The sequence below is a fragment of the Macaca nemestrina genome, chromosome 1, assembly GCF_043159975.1.
Source record: "Macaca nemestrina isolate mMacNem1 chromosome 1, mMacNem.hap1, whole genome shotgun sequence".
Lineage (NCBI taxonomy): Eukaryota > Metazoa > Chordata > Mammalia > Primates > Cercopithecidae > Macaca > Macaca nemestrina.
Window position 1 is genome coordinate 60801495 of NC_092125.1, and position 26498 is coordinate 60827992.

General features: G+C 39.9%; 1 protein-coding gene across 4 annotated transcripts in view; it reads right to left on the bottom strand.

Annotated features, from left to right (window-relative positions):
• Nucleotides 1-1212: 1212 nt before the first annotated feature.
• LOC105484747 (lysine demethylase 5B) overlaps nt 1213-26498 on the bottom strand; it is an 84066-nt gene continuing 58780 nt past the window's right edge. For all 4 annotated transcript variants that reach the window (XM_011746668.3, XM_011746669.3, XM_011746672.3 and 1 more), the window contains exons 13-27: nt 25047-25166; nt 23330-23524; nt 19911-20092; nt 19622-19746; nt 16114-16264; nt 15845-15959; nt 14502-14857; nt 13801-13939; nt 10637-10816; nt 9850-10008; nt 7518-8003; nt 5935-6046; nt 5021-5175; nt 3514-3834; nt 1213-2979 (exon numbers count right to left, since the gene is read on the bottom strand). In XM_011746668.3, the coding sequence (XP_011744970.2) occupies nt 2842-2979; nt 3514-3834; nt 5021-5175; nt 5935-6046; nt 7518-8003; nt 9850-10008; nt 10637-10816; nt 13801-13939; nt 14502-14857; nt 15845-15959; nt 16114-16264; nt 19622-19746; nt 19911-20092; nt 23330-23524; nt 25047-25166 (2934 nt within the window). In that variant the 3' untranslated portion in view covers nt 1213-2841. The remainder of the gene's footprint in view (nt 2980-3513; nt 3835-5020; nt 5176-5934; nt 6047-7517; nt 8004-9849; nt 10009-10636; nt 10817-13800; nt 13940-14501; nt 14858-15844; nt 15960-16113; nt 16265-19621; nt 19747-19910; nt 20093-23329; nt 23525-25046; nt 25167-26498) is intronic.

Sequence of the window (26498 nt, forward strand, 5' to 3'; positions counted from 1 at the left end):
GGGGAGTTCGAGGCCAGCCTGACCAACATGGAGAAACCCTGTCTCTACTAAAAATACAAAAAAATTAGCCGGGCATGGTGGCACATGCCTGTAATCTCAGCTACTCAGGAGGCTGAGGCAGCAGAATCGCTTGAACCTGGGAGGTGGAGGCTGCGGTGAGCCAAGATCGCACCATTGCACTCCAGCCTGGGCAACAAGGGCGAAACTCGGTCTCAAAAAAAAAAAAAAAAAAAAAAGAAAGAAAGAAAGAAATCCCCCAAAGTCTGATCTGGAAGGAAAAACAAAAAACAAACAGTATTCACTTAGGTGAGGTGGGAGGCACACCTCATCTACCCTTTCTTTCTTTACCCACTGACCCTCCTTCTGGCTCAGGCTCTAACTTAACACAGTCCTTCCCATCTCCCACCTCACAAAACTGCAGGACTACTGAGACAGAAACCGAAGTGTCAGTTTCCGTGTGCATTTCATCATTTTTCCCTACAAGTTCAGAGGTTTCTCTGACACAGGCCAGCTTCATTGCTAACACACAATGAAACATGGTTTTTAGATCCCATCAGTCTGTAGTCATTTTAGGGATACAACAGAAGGCATAAATTGGAAAGTAAATGTATCTCTGTGTTCATTAGTGTGATGGTGTACAAGGTAGGAGGAATACTGTAGGAAAACTGGAAGACAAAACCCAGGCTTTGTTATTTACTAGTAGTACAGTATAGCTTTGGGCAACTGACATTCTCTTTAACTTCAGCATCATCACACGTAAAATGATGAGTGGTTCTCATCCAGGAAGGGAGTGGTTCAAATACATACATGCCTACCTTTTCTGCCTCACTCACAGATACAAAGATCTGACCTCCTCAAAGATGCTATTGTCAATGACTATGTACCACCCACAGGTGAAGAAGAAAAACTAGTAGGGATTGGGGCAGGGGTTGTGCTTACTAGATGGCAAAAGCTCTCTAAAGGCAGTGGCTTTATATTAGCAGCAGGGTCTCCTTTTAAGCTTAATTTCTCAATGGAAGGTGAGGACTGGGACAGTTGGCATCCTATCTCAATGTCGGGGGTGATGGAGGGGGTTCTAAGAATTTGAACACCGACAAGGCCAAACCACGATGATTCCAGATTGTACTCTGGAGACTATTCTTCTCTATTTGCCCCAGAACCACCATCAGATGAGGAGAAACATCACAACAACTGCAGAAAACTGCAGACAACTAGAAGTCATTCTTAAAGAGATTTAATTATTTGAAGTGCATAAAAGGGGAGAGTACATTTAAATCTCTGCTATATCACAAACTGCTGTTTTTGTTGTTGTTTTATTAAAGACCCACCAGTTTTACTCATCTTCAGGTTTATGGCTATAGAATGTGGGGAAAACAAAAATTGGCAACAGAATAGGAAAAAGCAAAAGTCCATTCATCAGAATATCTTCTCCAGTGCAGAACAGAGCCCTTTAAAAAAGAAAAGCAAGGAAAATAGCTATGGGCTATCCACAGCCGTAACGATAGCTACAGTTAGAAAGAAATGAGAAAGGAAACCAGGAGGCAGAGTCTGGCAATTCACAAGTCTCTTCTCAAGACATACACTAAACCCGGACCTCTATGAGGATTAATTTTCCTTAGATTTCCTTCAATGTCTTAACCCTAAACCAAGTTCCCCTATCAATTCAAATATAATAAAGGCATCATTTCACAAGGAGGACTGATTTGAGGATTGAAGTGATTTGCCAACATTCTGAGAAAGCGTATTTTAAAAGAGCACGGCTTTAAAGATAGGTTCTAGTCCTTTAAGACAGAGGGGTTCTTTGTTAGTGAGGGCTGTAGGCATATGGCCCACCAAACAGAGCAGGACACAAAAGAAGAATCCCCTAATGTTGTTTGCAGGCTAACATCCACTGCTACTGCAACCTGGTTGGGCAGAGGCAAAAGCAAGCAGCCCCTTCTGGCTGTGCAACAGTAGAGGGGCAGAAGAAGCTGTGCTCTAATGGCTCTAAATAATCAGCATTTAGTGTTCTGTTAGGACGAAGGATTTATTCCACAATATAAACTGTAACATTTGATACAAGCTACCAAAAAATAGGGGAGAAAGGAAGGGACAGGGAGAAAGCCAAAATACAGCTGTGGCAATTACTTACAGAGAGGTCTCTTTTCTACATCACTAGTTCATCAGTGACACTAGAAACTAGACATTTGTGTTCTGTACATCAATCAATCGCTAAAGCACCAACACACTGTTTGGAAGTTTGTTTTGTTTTGTTTTAATTCCAGCCACTGAAACCAACACAGAAGTTATTGCTCAGATAAATAAACCTAGTCTACCAGGAAAAAGAAAAGTGGATAAAGGAAAAGAAGAAACAAACAAAAACCCCCAAAGTGAAAAACTTAAAAATTTCCCCAATGTGGTAACAGAGTAAACAAGGGAGAGTTTCCTCAAATGAGGATTTACTGGAATTTCTGGTGGGTGCCCTTTTGGGCACTGGAAGTGAGTTGGACTCTTAAGCTGGTAAATCCCAGAGAGAGGTAAAATTTTAATGCTGTACATGAAAAGGTGCAAGCTTCAATGCCTTCCAAATTGGTGGGAACCCCTGCAAAAAACAGTCAGCTTTTCAAACCTCAACAACCACAAATAGCTCTTAAGGAAAAAATACAAAAAGTGTCAAAAATTTTTTTAGTTGTTTTTTCTTTTCTTCAAAGAGTCCTGGAAAAATGATCCCATAATGAATAGAAATAGCACCGTTTACAGGCTGGCTTGAGTACCAGTCCTGTAGCTTTGCTGAGATTTGAAGAAATCCTCTTGGTTGGAGTCCTGAATTACATTAAGTAGGGGGTATCTGTTTTTGTGTTTTTACTTTCGGCTTGGTGCGTCCTTCACAGTACAGCGCACACAGATGTAGTCTTCTTTCTCTGCCATCTCTGGGGAGACACCAACACAGACCTGATGAAACCACTGATTGCAGCTGCCATCACACTGGACCCAGTCCACCTGGTTACAAAGAGCAGGAAGATGGGGTTTTCAGAGGAAAAAAATGGATTCAAAATTGGGCAGGCCAGCCTCAAGAAATTCAGGCCGTTTGCCAATAATGGCCACTGTCTCACCACCAGGACCTCTGGCACAACAGCTAAGCCAAATGAGTGTAGCTGGCCCCCTATCCAAAGCAACCGAATCAAAGTCATTCTTCAAGTCGTGTCTGCTTTGGGGTTAAGACAGCGCTGCCCTGTGATAAGTAAGCCACAGGGCATCACATCAGCATCCCTCCCACCTTCTTAGCGCCGGGAAGGTGAAAGCTGGAAGAGCAAGAAAAGGAAAAAGGGAAGAACAAGAGTTTCTTCAAGAAAAGGGAGGAGACCCAGGAACGATGGTAAGAGCAGAGATATCAGTGGGGGAAGGGCTGAGCAATCCATTCAGATCAGCTCAAAGCAGATAAGCAGAGGAGAAAGACCCAGCGAGATGAGGTCTAGCTTACAGGGTTTCTGAGTTAAGGGAAAGCATGTCCTCTATGGCCCAAACCTCACTGACCTCATCTCCTTCTGGCTGCAGGCAGCTCACAGCTGGGCAGATGGCATCTTCATCCTCAGAGTCTTCCTGTTCAGAATAGGATGTGTCTGAGGGCAGGGAATGAGTTTCAGCAGAACGAACTAATTCATAGCTACGCTCTCTCTCTAACTTGAAATTGTTCATGTCCTTGGGGTGGCTCAGTTTGATTTTCTTCTTTTTGGGGGTCCGCATTTTCTTAACTCGTTCCCACCGCTCACTGGAGAGGCCCTCTCTTTCCAGGCGTCTCTTCAGTTTTCTCTCAAGACTGTTAATTCCATCTCGCTTCCCTCGGCAACAGTCATTCTGGGTAGAAGACAGGAAAGTTCAATTTTAGCTTATGGTTCACCTATTACTAAAACTAAAGAAGCTAAAGAGAGCACGTAAATTAGAAATCAGATGATCCCCCAGTCTACACACAAAAAAATACTGCATCTTAACCACTCCCTTCCCAGTCTTATAGAAGACAACCAGTTTGGGTTTAACATACTTCCTTTCCCTGTCACTGTTAGTGCTACCAAAGGATCACTGGAAAAAGGAATGTTGGCCAGGCGCGGTGGCTCAAGCCTGTAATCCCAGCACTTTGGGAGGCCGAGACGGGAGGATCACAAGGTCAGGAGATCGAGACCATCCTGGCTAACATGGTGAAACGCCGTCTCTACTAAAAAATACAAAAAAACTAGCCGGGCGAGGTGGCGGGCGCCTGTAGTCCCAGCTACTCGGGAGGCTGAGGCAGGAGAATGGCGTGAACCTGGGAAGCGGAGCTTGCAGTGAGCTGAGATCTGGCCACTGCACTCCAGCCTGGGCGACAGAGCGAGACTCCGTCTCAAAAAAAAAAAAAAAAAAAAAAAAAAAAGGAATGTTAAAGATGTGATTAGCCTTCAAATTAGCCAACCAATACCAGAAGATGGAGAAGTGCCCACTAAGAGTCTTCCTTTCACAAAATCCCTGAATGACTGACTACTGTATAGTTTCTGTCTAGGTGTTTATGTCTATCCTTTGACCGATAGGCTCCTGAGGAATCACACTAATAATCTTCCTTCTTGAAGGATGTACACCCCCGACACCATATAGGAGTAAGGTGCATTAACTGAACACATTCAATGATCGTGCCATACTACTTGGTATCACAATGAAAAATGAAATTCTAAATGTCAACATCAGCCCTCATGCTATCTTTAGTGAAGTTCTTCCCTAATTTGGCTTCAGGCTTCCTAGCAGATTTCTATCCTAACTATATTCTCAGGGGTGTTAAATGTGATGGGTCAGTTAGTTCACTAGAAGGAAGTGGCAGCAGCCGCAGTATCCTTAACTATGTTAAGAAACTGGACATTAAGGAGTATCCTTCAAGTAAGTCAGCATTCAAAATGGGTCATCCTCAGTCTAATCACCCAGTGCTCACACCAGCTGCCTGGTTATGTTTGGAGGAGTAAAAGAAAGCAGACCCCCACCCCAGACTGTGTCTTGCCACAGAAGCCTCTCAGACACTCACCTTCTCACTGCTGGGTCTCACTGGTGAGCTTCGGTCAGTCTGCTGAGCAGGGCTTGGCTTTGCAAGTAAAGTCTGGTAAAGTTCCTGAATTTCAGGAAGGGATACCTGGAGCAGCTGGGCTTCCATCAACAGTTCATTCACTTCTGGACTAACGCCTGTAAAAGACCAGACCAAATCAAAATGATAACAAAGGGTGTTTCACATTCACATTTGGGTTTATGAGACAAATAGAAGGACTATCCCTAATACCATACTACCCTCTCCTTCTTATATTACAAATTATCTTCAGTTGAAGTGAGGTTTACTTAATGTGCCTAAAGCCACAATATAATAAACAGAGCCAAAACTAGATTTCCTAAGTCTTTGATTACTAGTATTAATTATACACTGAATCCCCTTCTCATTTAACTTATTGCTAACGCAGAAAAACTGTACTTCTGCCTTAATGGCTTCTAACAGAAAGCACAGAAACAAACTGATGGCCACAGCATGAACAATCTGAGTAGATCAAGGAGGTCTAACCACATTACTAGACACACACTGAGATGCTATGACTAAGGATCAGGATTCTAGTAAATGTGGATTATCCCTAAGATTCTCAAGTCTCCTAAGTAATGAAGCAACAAGGGAGCCCATGACTAGCATCTGACTTAACAGCTTGATGTTTATCAGTTGGTGTGGCATGAACCCTTTCATCCCTGAGGACAATGGATATAAAGCCTTCCTCTCTGTTCCTTTGCATTTATAAGCCTTCAAATAGGATCCCTTCCCTATTTTGCAAATATGTAATAGCTTATATCCTACAGTACAGCATAAAGTCCTTTTTTATGGTACTTGATCATCTATAACAAAAACCTAGTAATACAAGATCACTCATTAGTATCCAGCCTTCAACATAACAACAAAATACAAACCATGGAGGGGGATACAACTTCGTCCAGTAGAGAAGGGAGAGTGCAAATATGAGGTTCTGTTGTCCCAGTCATCAGGCAAGGAAAATGATGTTGTGCCAGGAGGTTGAGATACCTAATGGAGGGAAAACGTTTTATAATAAAATCTCCTCAGGATTAAAAATACTCCCATTAGTCCAATGACAGTAGCTTGCATTACCCAGGCAGGCAACCAGGGAAAACAAAAAACAAAAAACAAAAAACTTGATTTTCCCCTGCTGAAGAGTCTTCTGGCGTTTCAGAACTGTCCAAATCAACTTATATCTTCCCAAATACCAAGCCTTTACTCTTTCCAGTTTTACTTGGACTGATTTCAGAGATGTAAAGAAGACCATTGGGAAATAAGCCACTTTCTCAGTGTGAGAACAGATCATACAGCCTTTTAATCCTTTTCTAATTCTCCTTATTGAGGGTTAAAATACAATAAACACGTATATACCCCTTCGAGTAAATCAAATGTCAGAAATCATCCATAACCACTTTCCTATCTTCCTTAGTGTTTTATATTAAAAGAGCTAGGGGAAACACTCCTTTGACCATGGATTAATATAATAGTTGTGTCCTTTCCCTTTACTAAGAAGGGTAAACTCCTAGCACATCCTGGGTAAAGAACACCAATGACTCCACTTTGGGAGTGTGCACAATGCCACAACTCATCTATGCAACAAATATTTAATTTATCATCTATGTGTCAGGCACTACATTTCAGATACCTGCAAAGAAATAAAAAACCAAGGAAATAAATATGACAGACTGTTTTGGTTTTTTTTTTTTTTTTTTTTGGTCTTCATCTTATCAACAATGTAATTCATATAATCCATGTGTCTGTGCTCATATGGCACAAGAGAGTTGTGGTATCTCTGGTACGGAGATGTTCAGCAAATTTAAAAACCATCAGATTAACCTCATAAAGATTGAATACTGCCTTCCTGATTGTACTTTTCTATTGTCTTCACATTCTTTTACTGCAGCCACCTATGGAAGATGACAGAAAACTCTGCCCATCCAGTGATGGTCAAAAGAATCTGGCTTTTGGCAGAAAGATCACACATGGTGTGTAACCCAGCTTTCCTCTGAAATAACACAGTGCTCAAACACTTCTTCCAAAAAATATGTTCCCTTAAAGGGCAAAAACAGATGAAAGGCAGGAAGTGCTTTCCCTTTCTACTAATTGACTTACATGAGAAGAAGCAGGGTAAAAAACTTTTTAGTCAAGCAAAGACTTAAAGGAACATCATAGACATATATGTAAGATATATATGGGTCAGCACACATATAAATGAAAAGATCATTGGTATCTGTGAAAAAGCTAAATATGTGCTCTATAGAAAGAGTGCCTAAGAAACAACTTCTATTAAGAGCAGAGGAAACTAAAAGAATATGTTGTACCTGCTGCATGGTCTTGAAGTGGGAAGCTACAGGTAAAGTGGGTGCTATTAACAGTAAAGTGATCACCAAGGGAATAGCAACACCAAAGCTACAGGTTCGAGAGAAAGATACAGAGCTTTGCAAATTCCAACAACCCAATAAGGAAAGTCCAAATTCACCTTGTTTGTGTCTGACACCTGTCCTGCTGAGGCCTGCCATCTGCTATATAACAGTCCTGAGCCCACTCGATCTTGCACAAATTTAAGATTCCCTGATGAAAGCAGTTGCTGGGCTCTGTGCTGCCAGTTCACGGTTCTTTCAATCATATATCGAAGTGCATCTCCCTCAGGAAGGCGAACTCGGATACGCTGAAGGGAGGCGAGCAGGGGCAGAATTTTCTCTAATGGAGGTTTCTCTGACCTCCGACAATGGGGACAAAGCCAGATTCGGGGGCCCTGTGAAATACTGGGTACCGCCACACAACTGGTGTGGAAAGCATCCCTGCACAGTTCACACTGAATCATAGGGGCAGCTGGGGCCTTCTGACATAGGCAGATTTTTATATCCACGTCTTGGACAGGTGACAGCAATTTCCCTTCGTTGGCAAGTCTGAGAGACTGCAAGGCTTCCATTTCCCTTAGGCGAGCTTCCCCGAGAGTTGCCATCTGAAAAAAGAGTTAACAATCAAGGATGATGTCCTAGATAACTTGGCCTTCCCCTAAAACTCAAAGTCCTGGTGGTTAAGAGCATGGGGGCCGGGTGCGGTGGCTCAAGCTTGTAATCCCAGCACTTTGGGAGGCTGAGACGGGCGGATCACGAGGTCAGGAGATCGAGACCATCCTGGCTAACACAGTGAAACCCCATTTCTACTAAAAAATACAAAAAACTAGCCAGGCGAGGTGGCGGACACCTGTAGTCCCAGCTACTCAGGAGGCTGAGGCAGGAGAATGGCGTAAACCCGGGAGGCGGAGCTTGCAGTGAGCTGAGATCCGGCCACTGCACCCCAGCCTGGGTGACAGAGCGAGACTCTGTCTCAAAAAAAAAAAAAAAGAGCATGGGATCCTGAGTAGATTATCTGTATTCAAATCCTGACTCTGCCTCAGACTAAGCTGTGTGAGTGACCTGGTGCCACGTATTCCATTATGGCTAAATTTCTGCCTGTGTAAAATGGAGGTGATAATAATGCCCACCTCACAAGGCTGAGATGACAGTTAAGTGACAGATGTGGGATAGGACACTCTTTGCCTGGCACATAGTAAACAAGTTCTCAAAAAATCTGTCACAGTTAAAAAACCATTTCCAATCATCACATCTACCCCCTTTCAGATCCATCACGATTCACCAGATGAAGCACCCTTACAAGGGCAGAATAAACTCTCCATTATCTCTATTATTAAAAAAAAAAAAAAAAATCTAAAAGCAAATCAGGTAAAGACCTTTGGTATATTTTAAAAAAAATCCACTTCTTTTGTAAATATAATATACAGGTAATATGTGTGGGTTTTATGATAACAAGGTAACTTCTCAAAGCTTAGAGATGGAAAGCAAATGACTAACCTTTGAGGTCTACCATAAATTAACAGATAATATGTAGGGAGAATTCTTCAACCAGGGGTCTACAGACAGATGGGCACAGACTAAAATCTATGAAAGATACTGCATGTAAAGTTTCAAACCAACATATAAACATCTCAGGAGGGTGACTGTAACTTTCAGTTAGTCTTTATAAAAACAAACCACAGATGGAATGGAGGACCTCTGATGGCAGAAATCTGTCTAGAACCTGACTGAATATACAAACATACACCAAAGACTTTATCTGTGTCAAAATACCTAAATAAATCAAAGCAACCCATGTCTATCGCAAGAGGTCCGGCAGTTACAAAGAAATCAATGGGAGAAGGTGCCCGGATCCACAGATGAACCCATTCAATCTAGTCCCAGTAGCAGGTATACAGTCCCACTCTAGAACGGGCAATGCTTCGTGCCATTAAAAGCATCACAAAACTATCCCTTTTTAATCCTGATAAGGTGCTTAATGTGTAACATTAGTTACATATTGCTTCGTCTCCTTGAAACTATCATCTTTGAATCAACAGTATGTTGAATCAGAGATTTAAGGTCTTCTAGATGAGTATCAAAGTATCCAGTAAACTTTTAAATGTACTTCTTAACTGTAAACTAATAAATTGGCACTGCAGTTTCATGTATCTATTCCTATTAGTTTCAATATATTTAGTTAGCATTCCTGGATCAACCCACAGGCACTAACAAGACTGTTTCTGTGTCTGCCAGTCCCTGACTGGGAAGCCTACCCTGAATCTTTCGCACTTCTATGCATCTTACCATTCAAAACTCGTAACACTTGACAATTTTCAAAAAGTCTTTTTAGTAAAACTGAACACTTTCAATTTACTCTACTTGCCTTCTCCAAATTCCTATAAACCAGAGAGGGTCAGAAATTATTCTTCCCAATAACACAGAAAGGAGAAGAAAAAAACCCCTACATACAGCTGAAGCAGTCTCTTTGCTTTCAGTTAAAGCTCTCTCCAGGTCACTCAGACTCTCTAATTTGGTGCTTTTTTTCTTTCCATTTGGCAAGGGCTCCTTTAACTTTCTCTGTTTCCTTTTCAATCCCAAAAGGCCAATATCACATCGAGGACACAGCACCTAATGTGGGACAAAGCACAAGGAACGGTAAAATAAATTTCAGATAAAGGATTAGGTAGGAAGTCCCAAAATAAAAGCCTAAGCAGTAAAAAGGATGTGCATTTCTTAGTATTGAAGATTTTCTTTGGAACGTGCAACCCTCAGACTCTCCTTTACAAAAGGAGGAGGAAGACTCTTATGAGATTGACTGATTCCTGATTCAATTAACTAACAAGTAAAAAATGCGATATATACCAACTGATCCCAGTCATGATGCACAAGCAACAGTTTACAGAAAATACAAAAAGTGCAGTTAAAGCACTTTTAAAAGATGGGGGAGATCATTTATCAGGCTTACGAAATTCAGGTGGGTAAAACATGGCCAAGTTTAAGAGTCCAATTTCAACACAGAGGAATTTCACCCAGTAGGAAAAAATTTTCTTCTTTAAGATACTGTTATCCTAAATGAACCAAGAAAACATTTAAAGGTTGCTTCACCAGAAGATTAGAAGAATCTCCCTGGCTTTTCTGGAAGAACAACTCACAGAATATAGATTAATCTGTGATGTCATCTTTGCATGTGATGAACTGCATGTTCTACCAAACTAGGAGATCTAAGGTCTTGCAGATGAGCTGGTTGTAAACTTACCTCTAAGAGAGAATATGGAGAATTCTCAGTCAAGAATGTATTAACAGCACATTCTTTCCAAGCCTGAACCTCAGCTACTAGGGATTCCAGTCTTGGCAAAGAATTCAGATGTACCGGGATAGATCGGCCTCGTGTAACAAGTTCTATGAGTGTGTCTAACACTGGCACACGTCCTCCAGCCTAATAAATCAAGGAAAATTACAGCAGTTTAGAAAAAAGAACACTTCTATGAAAAACAGGAAAAGCATAAATCAGATTGGTTCACTGAGTACTTCAGATTACTCCAAGATCTCAACATGCTAAATTCACAAACAACATGCTAAATTCACAAATGTCAACCTGCCAGCTGACCAATAATGTTGGGGGTAGAAGTGACACTTAGAGAACCTAGTTTGGTCTTTTGTTGTTGGTAGTGTTTTTTTATTTTCTTTTTTTTTTCTTTTTTCTTCTTTTTTAAGACAGAGTATCACTCTTGCCCAGGCTGGAATGCAGTGGTGCAATCTCAGCTCACTGCAACCTCTACCTCCTGGGTTCAAGCAATTCTCCCACCTCGGCCTCCCAAACTGCTGGGATTATAGTGAGCCACTGTGCCGGGCCTAGAGAACCTAGTATATGCTAGACTCTAAGGATACAAATGTGAACATGGCATATACTGTGGTCCCTTTGTTCTATTTATACCCTTCTAAATTCACTCATCACATTGATCCCTACTGATAGTTTGAAAAAAATTTCAGCAGAAATGAAGGTTTGTAGAAACTCAAGACTTTCATACGGAATTATACAAATAAAAAGTAACAAAACAATATTTTACCCCAATCCACTCACCAATGATTAATTAAAGCAACTCAATATAAATTATTCAGGAAACTAAAATAAAAGTTGAGACAGCCCAGTGGTTCTCAAACTTTAGCATACATAAGAATCATCTGGAAGGCTTGTTTAAACAGTTTCCTTAGTCCTATCCCCAAATATTCTAATTCAGTGGGTCAGAGAAAGGTCCATAAATTTGCACTTCTAACAAGTTCCCAGGTGAAGCTACTGTTGCCAATGCTACTACTGCTGGTCTGGGAACTGTATTTTTAGAAAAAGATAGCCAAACTAGAAGGAGAGTAAAAGCATTAGGTTATGGAGGATGAAATGCATTGGTGTTGCTCTAATACAATGTAAAACTTAGCATCACTGATGTCAGGTCATCCAGATATGTCTCCTGTTGTGATGCAATATAGAATATACAGTATTACCTGACATTTTAATGCATTATATTAAAAAATGTTTAACTTGGATGCACCAGGGTTTTAAAACTAACTTCCAATTTATAGAAAATACAGAGAATAGAACACTCCACAAAGAAACAACCAAACAAATCCAGAAGGTGGAGTATACCACAGGATAACTGTCTAGTCAGTGACATGAGAAAAACTGGGGTAGGGAGGAAAACGCTACAAGATCAAAAGAAACTTAAAGAGATGCCAATTAGGTGCAATGTGTGTTCCTGGGTTAGACAAACAGCCATAAGGGACATTTTTGGGACAACTAGGGAAGACTGGGTAGGTTATTTTGCTGCCTTTGATATTTATTCTTAGAGGATTAAAACTGTTAGGGCATAAATGTTCTGATGGACACTTAAGAACGTGACTCATAAATTAATGCTATTCCTATGGTATTTAATTTAGAAATCCGAGTGCTTCCTATGTGTAAAGCAGAATACTGCCTAACATTTTAAAATAAATAATCCACTAAATAGAAAATAGTTCCTTGTTGTTAGTCATGTCTATTAGTCCTTAAATATATGATTCAAAAAAAAGGTAGGCTACTTTTTCAGGAATGAAGCAAAACTTGCCTTTTGCCCTTAATGGCACTGTTACAAACATAGTAAAAGTAGCATATACATATAAAATATGAAGGAAATAAACTCATCCAGAAGCATGCCCTTGCTTTCTGATTTTATATGCCAGCCTCTCCTTATTGCCATGAGCTCACCTTCTGGCTGCTAGCAATCATGGAGTAAAAAGGAGGACCATGACTAAAACTAATTACTACAGTACCAACTATCATTGACAAGTGCCTACATCTAAAACTCTCATTAACGAAGTTTACATCCATAGTAAATACTTTGTTTTTTTTTGCTTTTGTTTTGGCTTGCTGGAGTCAGTCCTTAATTATGTAATCTCCTCAAACAATATATCTTCTTTTCCCTATTAACAAGAACAGATGCCCAGATGCAAACATTTGTCTAGAATTGTCCTGTTTGGTACTTCTTGTTAGCAACTAGCCAATTAGCACCACTTAAAATTACACAAATATTCAGAAAGCCAGATAGTATTTTTATTTCTAGAATTTGAGGACTTCAACAAAACAGAACCTGAGACTTTTTTTTCTCAATAGGTCAGTAACACCTATTAGTTTATGATGATAAGAGATAAGGGAAGACATCCCCCATCAAACACTTTTCAAATTAAGTCATTCAGTCAGTCGTCTGAAAACTGGGAAAATCATATTAAATAATGCATTCTTTTTGTACCTTAACAATGCTACAAGTGAACTTAATTATTTTTTTAAACTTATATACAAGTCAAAAAGTATGACATCTAGCATAAAACCACAAATACTTGGTGGAAATGACTTTGGATACTTTGGATAATTACTTTGGAACTGAGTAGGTTTTTATTTCTTTTTAGGGTTGGGAGGGTACTTTGAAGTCACTACTTAATGAAAATTCTAGGCCTTGGGGCTTAGTTTGGGCATTTAGTCATATAACTAGATTTGTTGAATCTGCTATTACTGATTGTCAGAACTTCAAAGTTGTGGACAAGCCAACAAGAGGTAATCATACTTATCAAAGAGTAGAAAACTACTTTCTCTCACTACTTCATTGTTAGTTCTTTTGCTTCAATCTGCAGTCAAGTACTCAAGTTTGTTATGAAAGACTCCCCAGCTCCCAGAAAAAGTTGGTGACACTGTCTAAGCTTTAAATATTTGAGACAACTGGTCAGGATAATAGCTGGTAAGTACATCCAAATAAATCTGAATAGAATTAGTCTTCTGGTCAACCCCTAAAATACTGAAACTGTGCAGCGAGATCCAACATATTATTCTTCACAACTTTCCAATATTGCTCTTTCTGGATGCACTTACACATTCCGTATATACTTTTTAAAACCAACCTGCAGGGCCTCTACATCCTGAAGCCAGTCTCTGGCTCTCTGCACTGAGTCTTTCAGAGCTGCACCATTGGGCAGATATGCGGGGATCTCTTCGATTTCCCTTACTGCCGTAGCAAGGCTATTCAATGAATGCCGTGGCCTACAAAATGCAAACAAAGACTTCTTAGTATTTTATATAATGGTTCATTTTTCTTTAAATGGTTACCAAAAAGACTAGCATTTCAAAGGAAATTCAGTATGGCAAAGAAATTTTTTCAAATGGCATTGTCTGTTCATGTTGAAAATTATCTGCACTGTTTTCTTGCAGAACAGTGCCTACTGACTCTCACACATTTCTCTTTAAGACTCCTTGGAACCGTATTTATTAACTGTGAATTTAAACAGCTTCACCTATTTGTAAGTATTTTCCTCTCTCAAAGATAGGATATTAACAGGATCCAGGGAAATTTTATTAAACCAACTCTAGAAAAGGTGTATCCAATTGAATTATTCATTTTATAATCAGTAAAATAAGAAAAAATTAACATTCTTTTATTCAGGTCCCAAAGCAGCTCCAAATATCTCAGCTATTTCTACATGTCTTCCACATGCATAATAACTGCAGCTACTGAGCACGTGCCATACACCAATTGTTGTGCTCTATGTTTAAGATGGAGAAAACTGTCCAACCTTCCCAAAGAAAGAGAAGTCTGCTTTTTCACCTGGCCTTGAGGAGACTCTTGGCTTTGTCGTCCCAGTGCTCTGACACTGTGAGCAGTTCCTGCAGCCGGGCCATAGCCTTCTCCACTGCTGAATACGGGGCCAGCCCTACCCCTAGGTCTATGAGACGTCTCATATCATCTAAAGTAAGGGAGCTGGGGTCTAGGCAAGCTTGCTGCACCTCTTCCAGCCAACGGGCCTGTTCCAAACGGATACGCATCTCAGCAAGCTGTGGAAGTTCAACATCAAATTCAAAGCTGACATCTAGCAAGTCCTGCAGCTCCGCAGCACTAGGCATTTCCTCAGACAGTAGTTTCTGACTATGCTGTTGAAAATCTTCTACACGATTCAAGAGATCCTAAAAAAATACACAGGTTATTGCATTAAAACAGTAATTTTCAGTAATTGGCTTCTTTCAAACTTAGAATCTTAAATTCATATTCACTGAGATACTCTAACATCTCATTTAATTTTAGTAATAATATAGGTAAATAAGATAATACATAAGCCAACTGACAGCAAACACTGAGCAACTATAACGGAGACCTTATCCCAACTCGAACTAGCTGAGGTCACTTTCTTTTTTTCCTGCAACCTCTGTCTCCCAGGTTCAATCGATTCTCCTGCTTTCAGCCTCCTGGAGTAGCTGGGACTACAGGCATGTGCCACCATGCCTGGCTAATTTTTGTATTTTTAGTAGAGATGGGGTTTCACCAGATTGGACAGGCTGGTCTTGAACTCCTGACCTGGTGATCCGCCTGCCTCAGCCTCCCAAAGAGCTGGGGTTACAGGTGTGAGCCACCATGCCCAGCCAAGGTCACTTTCTTTTTTTTTTTTTTTTTTTGAGATGGAGTCTCGCTCTGTCGCCCAGGCTGGAGTGCAGTGGCCGGATCTCAGCTCACTGCAAGCTCCGCCTCCCGGGTTCGGGCCATTCTCCTGTCTCAGCCTCCTGAGTAGCTGGGACTACAGGCGCCTGCCACCTCGTCCGGCTAGTTTTTTGTATTTTTTAGTAGAGACGGGGTTTCACCGTGTTAGCCAGGATGGTCTCGATCTCCTGACCTAGTGATCCGCCCGTCTCGGCCTCCCAAAGTGCTGGGATTACAGGCTTGAGCCACCGCGCCCGGCCCAAGGTCACTTTCAAAGGAAAAATTTCCAACTTTATTTCCCCTCTGTGGGCCTACTATTATAATCCATTTATATACACATACCACTCAATGTATTATTAAAAGCATCTGCAAAAAAATGTACATACTAATCATCAAAGATTACTTAGTAATGTCAATCGAGTTTATATACAAAATACAGCATTACCAAAGTATTCTCCCACACATCCCTCTATGGTTACCTTTAGCAATGGTGTCTGACTGAGGACACATGGAAGAGCATACAGCTGTGTTACAAACTGCCGGAGCTCATTCACTGTCAACTGATTTTGGGATTTCCCTCCACCAGATCGATATCTATAAAGACAAAGGCCCAAGGAAGCCATATAAGAATATATATATATGTCCACCACACCCAGGTGGTCACAGAAATTCAAGACAGAAGGAGTCACAACAGGTTTCCAAACATAGGTGCCAAAGAATCCAAACTCACGCAGTCAGAAGCACATACCTAGTTTGCCTTTTGCCATTAAGCAATTGCTGCGCAACAGAGGCACACTTCTCTGCATCCTGTGTGACTAGGCGAAGGTGTCGCAAAAGATCATTGTCTGGGAATTTCTTCATTTCAGATTCTTCAATTAAAGCCTTGAAGCTGACAAGGCCTAGGAATGAAGAAAAAGTCATATTTTCTGTAATCATTATGTTTATTACTACTGGTATGAAATTCAGAGGAGATGGGTTTTGTTAGTTCTTGTCTAGAAATGTAACTTCAAATTCTTGCAATGCTTTAAATTATTAATAAATTTGTTGATTTTATTTTTCCAGGGTGGTGGCTGAACACGGAGTTTTTTTGTTTTTTTTTTTTTTGAGACGGAGTCTCGCTCTGTCACCCAGGCTGGAGTGCAGTGGCCAGATCTCAGCTCACTGCAAGCTCCGCCTCCCGGGTTCACGCCATTCTCCTGCCTCAGCCTCCCGAGTAGCTGGGACTACAGGCGCCCGCCACCTCGCCCGGCTAGTTTTTTTGTATTTTTTAGTAGAGACAGGGTTTTACCGTGTTAGCCAGGATGGTCTCGATCTCCTGACCTCGTAATCCACCCGTCTCGGCCTCCCAAAGTGCTGGGATTACAGGCTTGAACCACAGCGCCCAGCCGAACATGGAGTTTTTTAAACAAGTGTCTAGAGTTGAACTTAAATATAAAAATGCTAAGACCTGACATGTTTTAGGGTGGGTACAGTGGCTGACGCCTGTAAATCCCAGCAATTTGCAAGGCCAAGGCAGAAAGATCAGTTGAGGCCAGGAGTTCAAGACCAGCCTGGTCAACACAGCAAGATCTCATCTCTACAAAATTAAAGAACTTAGCCAGGCATGGTGGCACACAACTGTAGTCAACTATTTGACAACCTAAAGCAGGAGGATTACTTAAACCCAGGATTTCAAGGCTGCAGTGAGCCATGACCATGTCACTGTACTCCAGTTGAGATGACAGAGCAAGACCCTGTCTCAAAAAAAAACAAAACAAAACAAAAAAAAAAAAAACCTGGCATGTTTACAATAGACAAAAAGAAGAAAACAACTGACTTATGAAAGCAAAGTAAATATAAGTCTTACTGTGTGGCTTGAACCACTTCTTCCTCCTGCATTTTATTCTACAGTTAGTGAGTAACTAGTGTGCTCAGTTACTAAAGCACAGTAGACTCAGAGACAATGATATTGCTCCTTTCCCCTAAATAAAAGGGGGTGGAGTTACGTGTTGGGCTACAGAAATGAAAGCAAGTGAAAACACTCTGAAAGAGAAATGAACTGGTACAAAAACAGACACACAGGCCAATAGAACAGAATAGAGAACCCAGAAATAAAAATGCACACCTACAACTATCTGATCTTCAACTAATCTAACAAAAACAAGCAATGGAGAAAGGATTCCCTATTCAATAAATGGTGCTGGAATAACAGCTAGCCATATGCAGAAGATTAAAACTGGACCCCTTCCTTATACCATATACAAAAATTAACTCAAGAGGAATGAAAGACTTAAATGTAAAACCCAAAACTATAAAAACCCTGGGTGACAACCTAGCAATATCAGTCAGGACATAGGCACAGGCAAAGATTTCATGAAGATGCCAAAAGCAACTGCAACAAAAGCAAAAACTGACAAATGGGATCTAATTAAAGAGCTTCTGCACAGCAAAAGAAACTATCATCAGAGTGAATACACAACCTAGAGAATGGAAGAAAATATTTGCAAACTGTGCATCTGACAAAGATCTAATATCCAGCATCTATAAGGAACTTAAACAAATTTACAAGAAAAAAATATTAAAAAGTAGGCAAAGGATATGAAAAGATACTTTTCAAAAGAAGACATACATATGGCCAACAATCGTATGAAAAAAAAGCTCAAAATCACTGATCATTAGAGAAATACAAATCAAAACCACAATGAAAGGCTGGGTGCAGTGGCTCACGCCTGTAATCCCAGTACTTTGGAAGGCCAAGGCGGGCAGATCACGAAGTCAGGAGTTCAAGGCCAGCCTGACCAACATGGTGAAACCCTGTCTCTACTAAAAATACAAAAATTAGTTGGGCATGTTGGCGTGTGTCTGTAGTCCCAGCTACTCAGGAGACTGAGGCAGGATAATTGCTTGAACCTGGGAGATGGAGGTTGCAGTGAGACGAGATCATACCACTGCACTCCAGTCTGGGCGACAGAGCGAGACTTGGTCTCAAAAAATAAAAAAAATTTAATAAATAAATAAACACAATGAGATATCATCTCACACCAATCAGAATGGCTATTATTAAAAAGTCAAAACATAACAGATGCTGACAAGGTTGTGAAGAAAAAGGAACTCATACACTGTTGGTAGAAGTGTAAATTCGTTCAACTATTGTGGAAAACAGTGTGGCGATTCTTCAAAGATCTAAAGACTGAAATATCATTTGAACAATGCTATTACTGGCATATACCCAAAGGAATATAAATCACTCCATTATAAAGACACGTGCATGTGCATGTTCACTGCAACACTACTCACAATAGCAAAGACACAGAATCAACCTAAATACCCATCGATGATAAGACTGGATAAAGAAAAATGTGGTACATATACACCACGGAATACTATGCAGCCATAAAAAAGAATGAGCTCATGTCCTTTGCAGGAACATGGATAGAGGTGGAGGCAATTAGCAAACTAACACTAGGAACAGGAAAGCAAATACTGCATGTTCTCACTTATAAGTGGGAGGTAAATGATGAAAACACATGGATGAGTAGAGGGGAATAACACATGAACACATACAGGGGAACAACACACAGTGGAGCTTATTGGGAGGGTAGAGGGCAGGAGGAGGGAGAGAGTCCACAAAAATAACTAATGGGTTATTAATAATAACCTGGGTGATGAAATAATCTGTACAACAAACGCCCATAACACAAGTTTATCTATGTAACAAACTTGCACATGTACCCCTAAGCTGAAAAGTAAAAAACAAAAAACAAACTATATTTTCATAAGAAAAGAGAGAGAGAGATAAAAAGGGTAGTAGTGACTTTCAAAGGTAATGACAAGTGCCAGGGACCTTAACCTTAATTAGAACTAAGAAGTGATAAACTACCATTTCAGAGACTCCTGATTTAGTGTCATGCTGCCTTTGTCACAAGATGTTTTGGTTTTTTTTTTTTTCTTTAAAGAAGATTTCAATGTCTTTGTAAGAAATGTGAAATTTTTATTTCTGAGACAAAAATAAAGGTTTCCTAACAATATCGTTTTTGTTAAGTAAGTGATGTTGCACAACTCATATACCGAAATTTCACTATGATGTAAGGGCATCTGCATTATCCACTCTCGGTTTTAAAACCTTCTCTGCTGGTGCTCTGTAAACCTGGCTACATAGAGGGGATAACCAAGGATGAGGTCAGGCTGTTTCAAGAAATGTTTTGTTGACCTTAATTTGGTTACATCACAATGAGCCTCAATTTGCCAATCACCAAGTCACTTTATGTACCACATACTTTTCTTCTTGTTGATCTTTGCCTCCAAAGCTTCATTCACATTCAGGGCCCATTCGTTGTAAGATTCTGCTCGAAGCTTCAATGCATTCATCATAGGGTAGAGATCATCCAGCGTGTATCTATACCTGGAAATAATACCACCACACTTAGCTTTGAGACGTGTAGCTTTGGAGAAAACTAGATGTTTTATATTTAACATTTCAGCCCCAGAACTGCGAGGTCATTGAGCTTTTAGTAAGGATCAACTGTTTTCCATAGGAAAAAAAAAAAAATCATTCTTCCTACTTACCGCAATTTATATTTATAAGGCGGACAGGGACACAATTCTTTCACATGATGCAGGCAAACAAGCAGGCCAGGTTTACAAGAACAGGAGATGGCAGACATGAAGCATGTAGTTTTGCATTTTACACACTGACGTTCATCATCTGGCAATAGCTCAAAATCCATTCTTTCCGAATCAATCACTCCCTAGAATAAAGTATACTTTAGAGAAACCTCCAAAGGATAATATAATCCACCAGCCCAAGACAAGCATGCAGTAGTACTTGAGTTTAAAAAAAAAAAAAAAAAAAAAAAGCCTTACCAAAATAGGGATGCATGATTTTAAAACATGTGGCATACAAGAAACAAATGACCTAGCAAATATAGGCAAGTTCATTTGTCTAGGGAGATCTCCTTTTTCAGACAAGGCAGGTCCTTATGTTTGGTCATTTTGATCTGAGTATGAACACAATAGGACTGTAAAACTACTGAGGTTAGTTGTCTGTTCTACTCCAAATTAGCCTTGTCCACATTTTGGGTATAGATAAGAGCAAAAGAAAGGAATATGCTTCCTACTTCTGAGGAAATATGGAGAATCTATTAAAAGGACAAAAATAAAAGGAAAGAACATGGGACAAGTGGAAAAGACTATTATGCAGAAATTGTTGAGTTTGGGAAGATGCTGAGTGGTCTCTTAGCCTTTTACAGGAAGTTATCTGAAAGGATATCATTACCTGAATAGTTAGAAAATTTGTGCAATAGGAAAGACTAAAGCCATAATAAAACATTTCATCCAAAAAGACTGCCAGGAACGATAAGGTCTTGAACCAGTAAATTTCAACATAATCTGTACCACCAAACATCTAGAGAACCCTTCTTGGATATACCTTTTGTCATTCAATGACCAAACTTCTATCACCATTTTTTCCCTATCTAAAACTGGATCCTAATCCAGTCTTGAGAATGCCAGTCAGTTTATGAACCACTGGGCTTCTTTCGTTTATTCTCTTATACTGTATTTTAACCTTTTAACTATTTCATATCTGCCAAGTATATGGGCCAACAAAGATGAGGAAGGTAAGGAAAATGCTAATTAGATTTTGGTTTTATTTTTGAATTGGTCATTAAAAAGGACTTCATGGGATGGAGAGAGTTAAAATTTTTGTTTAAAATAAGATTAAGGACCAATTCTATGGATTTTAGTTGAGAATGAATCATGTAGTTTATACCCAATTTTAATGTGTAAATTCCATACCTGGAAAAATTCTCAGAGTTCTAAAAAATGAGCTACCATTTTTGATGTACGACTTTGATATAAGTCACTTAAACCCTCTGGACACTATTTTCCCCAACTGTAAAACATAAGGAGGGAAGGTAGGTGACCTGCTGTTAAACTATAATGGGCTGCAGAGAGCCAATATTCTGGGATTCTACCCAAAGAGGCACATTTAAAAAACAAACGAACAAACAACAACAACAACAAAAAAAAAAACAGTATTACTATTTGCAGATATTATTATTACAAAAGAATCCATGAAAAAGCTACTGGAAATTAAGTGACTTTAGCAGGGTCTCAGGAGACAAGGTCAATATACAAGTCAATTGTCTCTCTAAATACTAGCAATAAACCATTAGAAATTCAAAGCTTTTAAAAGTACAATTTATAACAGTGCCAAAAAACATGCAATATAAAATCATACTATGTTCATGAATTGGAAGACTCAATATTATTAAGATATCAATTCTCCCCCCAAACTATTCATAGTTTCATGCAACGTCAATCAAAATTCCAACAGGAATTGATTTGGCAGGAATCGGTAAGTTGATGCTAAAATTTACATTTAAAAAAAGTAAAAGAGATAAAACGAATTTAAAAAAAAAAAGTTGGCCGGGCGCGGTGACTCACGCCTGTAATCCCAGCACTTTGGGAGGCCGAGGCAGGCGGATCACGAGGTCAGGAGATCGAGACCATCCTGGCTAACATGGTGAAACCCCGTCTCTACTAAAAATGCAAAAAATTAGCCGGGTGAGGCGGCGGGCGCCTGTAGTCCCAGCTACTCGGGAGGCTGAGGCAGGAGAATGGCGTGAACCCGGGAGGTGGAGCTTGCAGTGAGCCGAGATCGCGCCATTGCACTCCAGCCTGGGCAACTAAGCGAGACTCTGTCTCAAAAAAAAAAAAAAAAAAAAAAAGTTGGAAGACTCATACTACCTGATTTCAAGACTTCTTAGAAAGCTACAATAATCAAGACCATTTGGTATCAGCAATAGAATAGATGCACAGATCACCAGAACACAACAGAGTCCAGAAATAGACCCATACTTATGTGGTGAATTGATTTTCAACAAAGGTGCCAAAGCAATTTAATGAAGAAAGGACAGTCTTTTCAAGAAATGCTGCTGGAAGAACTAGATATCCACATGTTAAAAAATGAACCTTGACTCATATTTTTGAAAAACAAAAATTACTTGAAATAGATGAAAGACCTAAATGTAAAACTTGATGACTTTGAAGGAGAAAAATCTTTGTAACTTTGGATTAGGCAAGATTTGTTAAATAGGAAACCAAAAAACCATGATTCACACAAGAAAATAATTAACAAACTGGACTTCATCAAAATGAAAAACTCCTGCTTGCTGAAAGACACTGGTAGGAAAATCAAAGACAAGCCACAGATTGGGAGAAAATATTAGCAAAACGCCTATCTGATTTAAAAAAAAAAAAAAAAAAAAAAGGCCGGGCGCGGTGGCTCAAGCCTGTAATCCCAGCACTTTGGGAGGCCGAGACGGGCGGATCACGAGGTCAGGAGATCGAGACCATCCTGGCTAACACAGTGAAACCCCGTCTCTACTAAAAAATACAAAAAACTAGCCGGGCGAGGTGGCGGGCGCCTGTAGTCCCAGCTACTCGGGAGGCTGAGGCAGGAGAATGGCGTAGACCCGGGAGGCGGAGCTTGCAGTGAGCTGAGATCCGGCCACTGCACTCCAGCCTGGGCGACAGAGCGAGACTCCGTCTCAAAAAAAAAAAAAAAACTGGTACACAGAACACATAAAGAATTATTACAACAATCAAATTTTTTAAAAAATAAAGGGCAAGCCGAGTGTGGTGGCTCACACCTGTAAACCCAGCACATTGGGAGGCTGAGTCAGGTGGATAGCTTGAACCCAGGAGTTTGAGACCAGCCTGGGCAACATAGTGAGACCCTGTTTCTACAAAATATTTTTTTTTAAGGGGCAAAACATTTGAACAGCTACTTCAAAGAGACATATGTACATGTGGCAAATAAGATAGTGAATAAAAATTAAAACCACGAGATACTACATCTATTACAATGGCCTCAAAGAAAATACGCTTTAAAAAGACTGCTTTAAATGATATTAAAGTGCGTAAGAATTTACTAAATAATACCCAATGACAACATGCAGTTGGATTTCCATAAGCCTTACCAATTTACGGACAGTTTCCCTTAAAGCTTTCTCATCCTCAATCATAATGGCCATGTCTTTCTGAACAGTTGAAGCCACTACAACATCTAGTACATCAGCCTTGGAAGCCATCTTGCAGATCATCTCATCGTGGGAAAACACACAATATCGATGAAGCGAGCGATAATGCTCCACACACTGTCGGCCTAATGGCAGCTGTATCAAAAGATGGAAAGAAAAAAATAACATTCATCTTTCTTCTATCTGCAAACACCTCTGACGCATTATCATCAAATTACCAAACATCACACTATGGGTCTTAACACGTATCATTTACCAACCCTAAAACCAGACTCTGGGCCAGGTGGATGGCTCACACCTATAATTCCAACACTTTGGGAGGCCAAGCCTTGCATGAGTCTAGGAATTGGAGACCAGCCTGCGCAGTGTGGTGAAATCCCATCTCTACAAACAAATATTAGTCGGGTGTGGTGGTGCACGCCTGTAGTTCCAGCTACTCAGGAGGCTGATGTGGAAGGATTGCTTGAGCCTGGGAGGTCAAGATTGCAATGAGCCATGATTACACCACTGCACTCCAGGCTGGGTGACAGAGCGAGACTCTGTCTCAAAAAATTTAAAAAAACAACACATCAGACTCATAAGATTCCTAGCCTAGGCCCTAGGCCTTATTTATCTTTGCATACCAAAGATCTATAATGTTACATATCTTAATTAAAAAGTGTTTTTTTAATAAAAAAGACCCAATGTATTAACAATGTATTAGTATCTACAACAATGTAGAATCTAATTAGAAGTATGACCTTATATATTTCCTGAAATAGTTGTGCTGAACTGGTAAGATCAACCTACTTCAGGGAATAATACTCCAAAAAACTACATAATGGAAAATAAGTATAGATATAGCAAGTACCATTATGACAAAATAATAATTCATTAGCTTTAACAACACTTAATCTAGATCTTTTTAGGTAAAAGTATTAATACAAATATAAAAATTAAACTTTACAACTAACTAAAACCAAATGTGTCCTTAAATTGCTGTACTGTAAATAATTTAAGCCAGTACTATACAAAGTATAGCCTTTAGACTGGAATTATTTATCAGTTTGCAATCAGATGCTGAGCTTCAGCCAGAATGTAAATCAACAGACTCCTTTCTTTATCAAGAAAATCTTGCTACAAAAGAAAACACATCAGCTGAACTAAGCAGTATGCTTAGGTAATTCATGCTTGATTTACACTGTGGTACCAGTGCTTTATCTCATTGTGGACTGGTAAATAATTTGCAGACTGACTATTTGAGCAGTAATGGGTCAAGGCAACTACCCGTGTGACATTTATTTATTTTTTTGAGGCAGAGTTTCAGTCTCTTGCCCAAGCTGGAGTGCAATGGCATGATCTTGACTCAATGTGACCTCCAACTCCTGGGTTCAAGTGATTCTCCTGCCTCAGCCTCCCAAGTAGTTGGGATTATAGGCGCCCACCGCCACGCCAGACTAATTTTTGTATTTTTAGTAGAGATGGGGTTTCACCACGTTGGCCAGGCTGGTCTCAAACTCCTGACCTCAGGTGATTTGCCCGCCCTGGCATCCAAAAGTGCTGGGATTACAGGCATGAGCCACCGCGCCTAGCCCACATGACACTTTAAAACATTATATTCAATTTCCTCAAGAAAAATAATAAATTTGAAAAGGTTCACTAAATTGCAATTACATACCCAATCAACAGTGCAGAAATTAACAGCCTCAGCAAAATTAAAACCCTGGTTAAAACCACTGTGGTAGGCTCTTGGAAATGTAATCACAAACTCCCCAGCACACTGATTAGTTCGGTAAACCTAAAGAGACAGAAATTGAAGATTTTTGAGCTTCTTAAAGAGTGACATTGTTACTAAAACCAATCTGGACACAGACTATTAGATAATTTCCAAAAAAAGGCAGCTTTCTGAAATTGAGCCAGAAGAAACAAATTACTATAGTAGAATATCACCTAGCGATACTAATTTATGTCACAAGATGGAGCAGTATCCCAGACTACCAAAGTTGATTAGTATCCGAACACAAAACAAAAATGTGGCCATATTAAGATTCAAAGTATAACTTGTAAAAACAGCTACAATTAAGAATATCCTAATATATTATTATTACCCCCAAATAAGTATCTTCTACCACCAATTAAAGAAATCCCACTCTATTTCAAGAATCTCATAACATACAGAGCTCCTCCTCATTTGGAACTCAAACTTATCTCCCATCATTCCCTTCTTCCTACCACTACCCTCACCCCAAAAGTACCTATAATGCTCTAGGCACACAAATCCTTACACTGGGCTTATTATTATATAATAATATTAGATTTCCTTTTCAAGCCTCTATATTTCTACACCAATGCTTACCTAGTGTATGGTCCCCCAGAACAAAAGCATCAACATTCACTAGGATGGAAATGCAAATCATCAAGCCCCACTCAGACTAACAAAATAGCAGGATCAGAAATTCTAGGGGTGGAGACCAGCCATCTGTGTAGTAATACGGCCTTCAGGGTTCTGTTAAAAGACCCATCACAGGAACACCATATCTTCTACCTGGAATACTTCTCCTCCTTCCCTAACTCTGCCAAACATGTGATAATTTATCAGAGTTCCAGCTCCTACTACAGATGTCATCTCATTTATGAGCCCTTTCTGATTCCCAATAGAGTTATTAGATCAGTCTCATAGTTGGCACCACTGTCAAACGAAACCACCCTTTGATTATCTGTATAAGCATTATCTTTTACCTCATATTGTGAATCCCTAAATGCACAAGGAGTTCATTCATCTATCTCTGTAGGTCCAGAATCTAACCCCAGGAGGTTTGCTCAATTATTAAAGAACCAGGGTCAGGTCTCAATTAAAGCAATCTACTCTTAACAAATTGGAAAAAACAGTCAACATAAGGAAAGAAAAATATCAATGAGAAAAACAACTACGAGAAGATGGTGAGATTGTGGTGCTTACTGGTGATTATTTTCTAAGCTACGGTCTATGCATAATTTATAATGCCTCAAATAAAAATCCTTTCTGTTGTCTCCACTGACTAGCCTATGAACCCAAAAGCATAAAATTTAGGTCACAACAAGTTCAAGAATTCACTTTAACACTGTAAATGTATCACTGACATTTGATTTA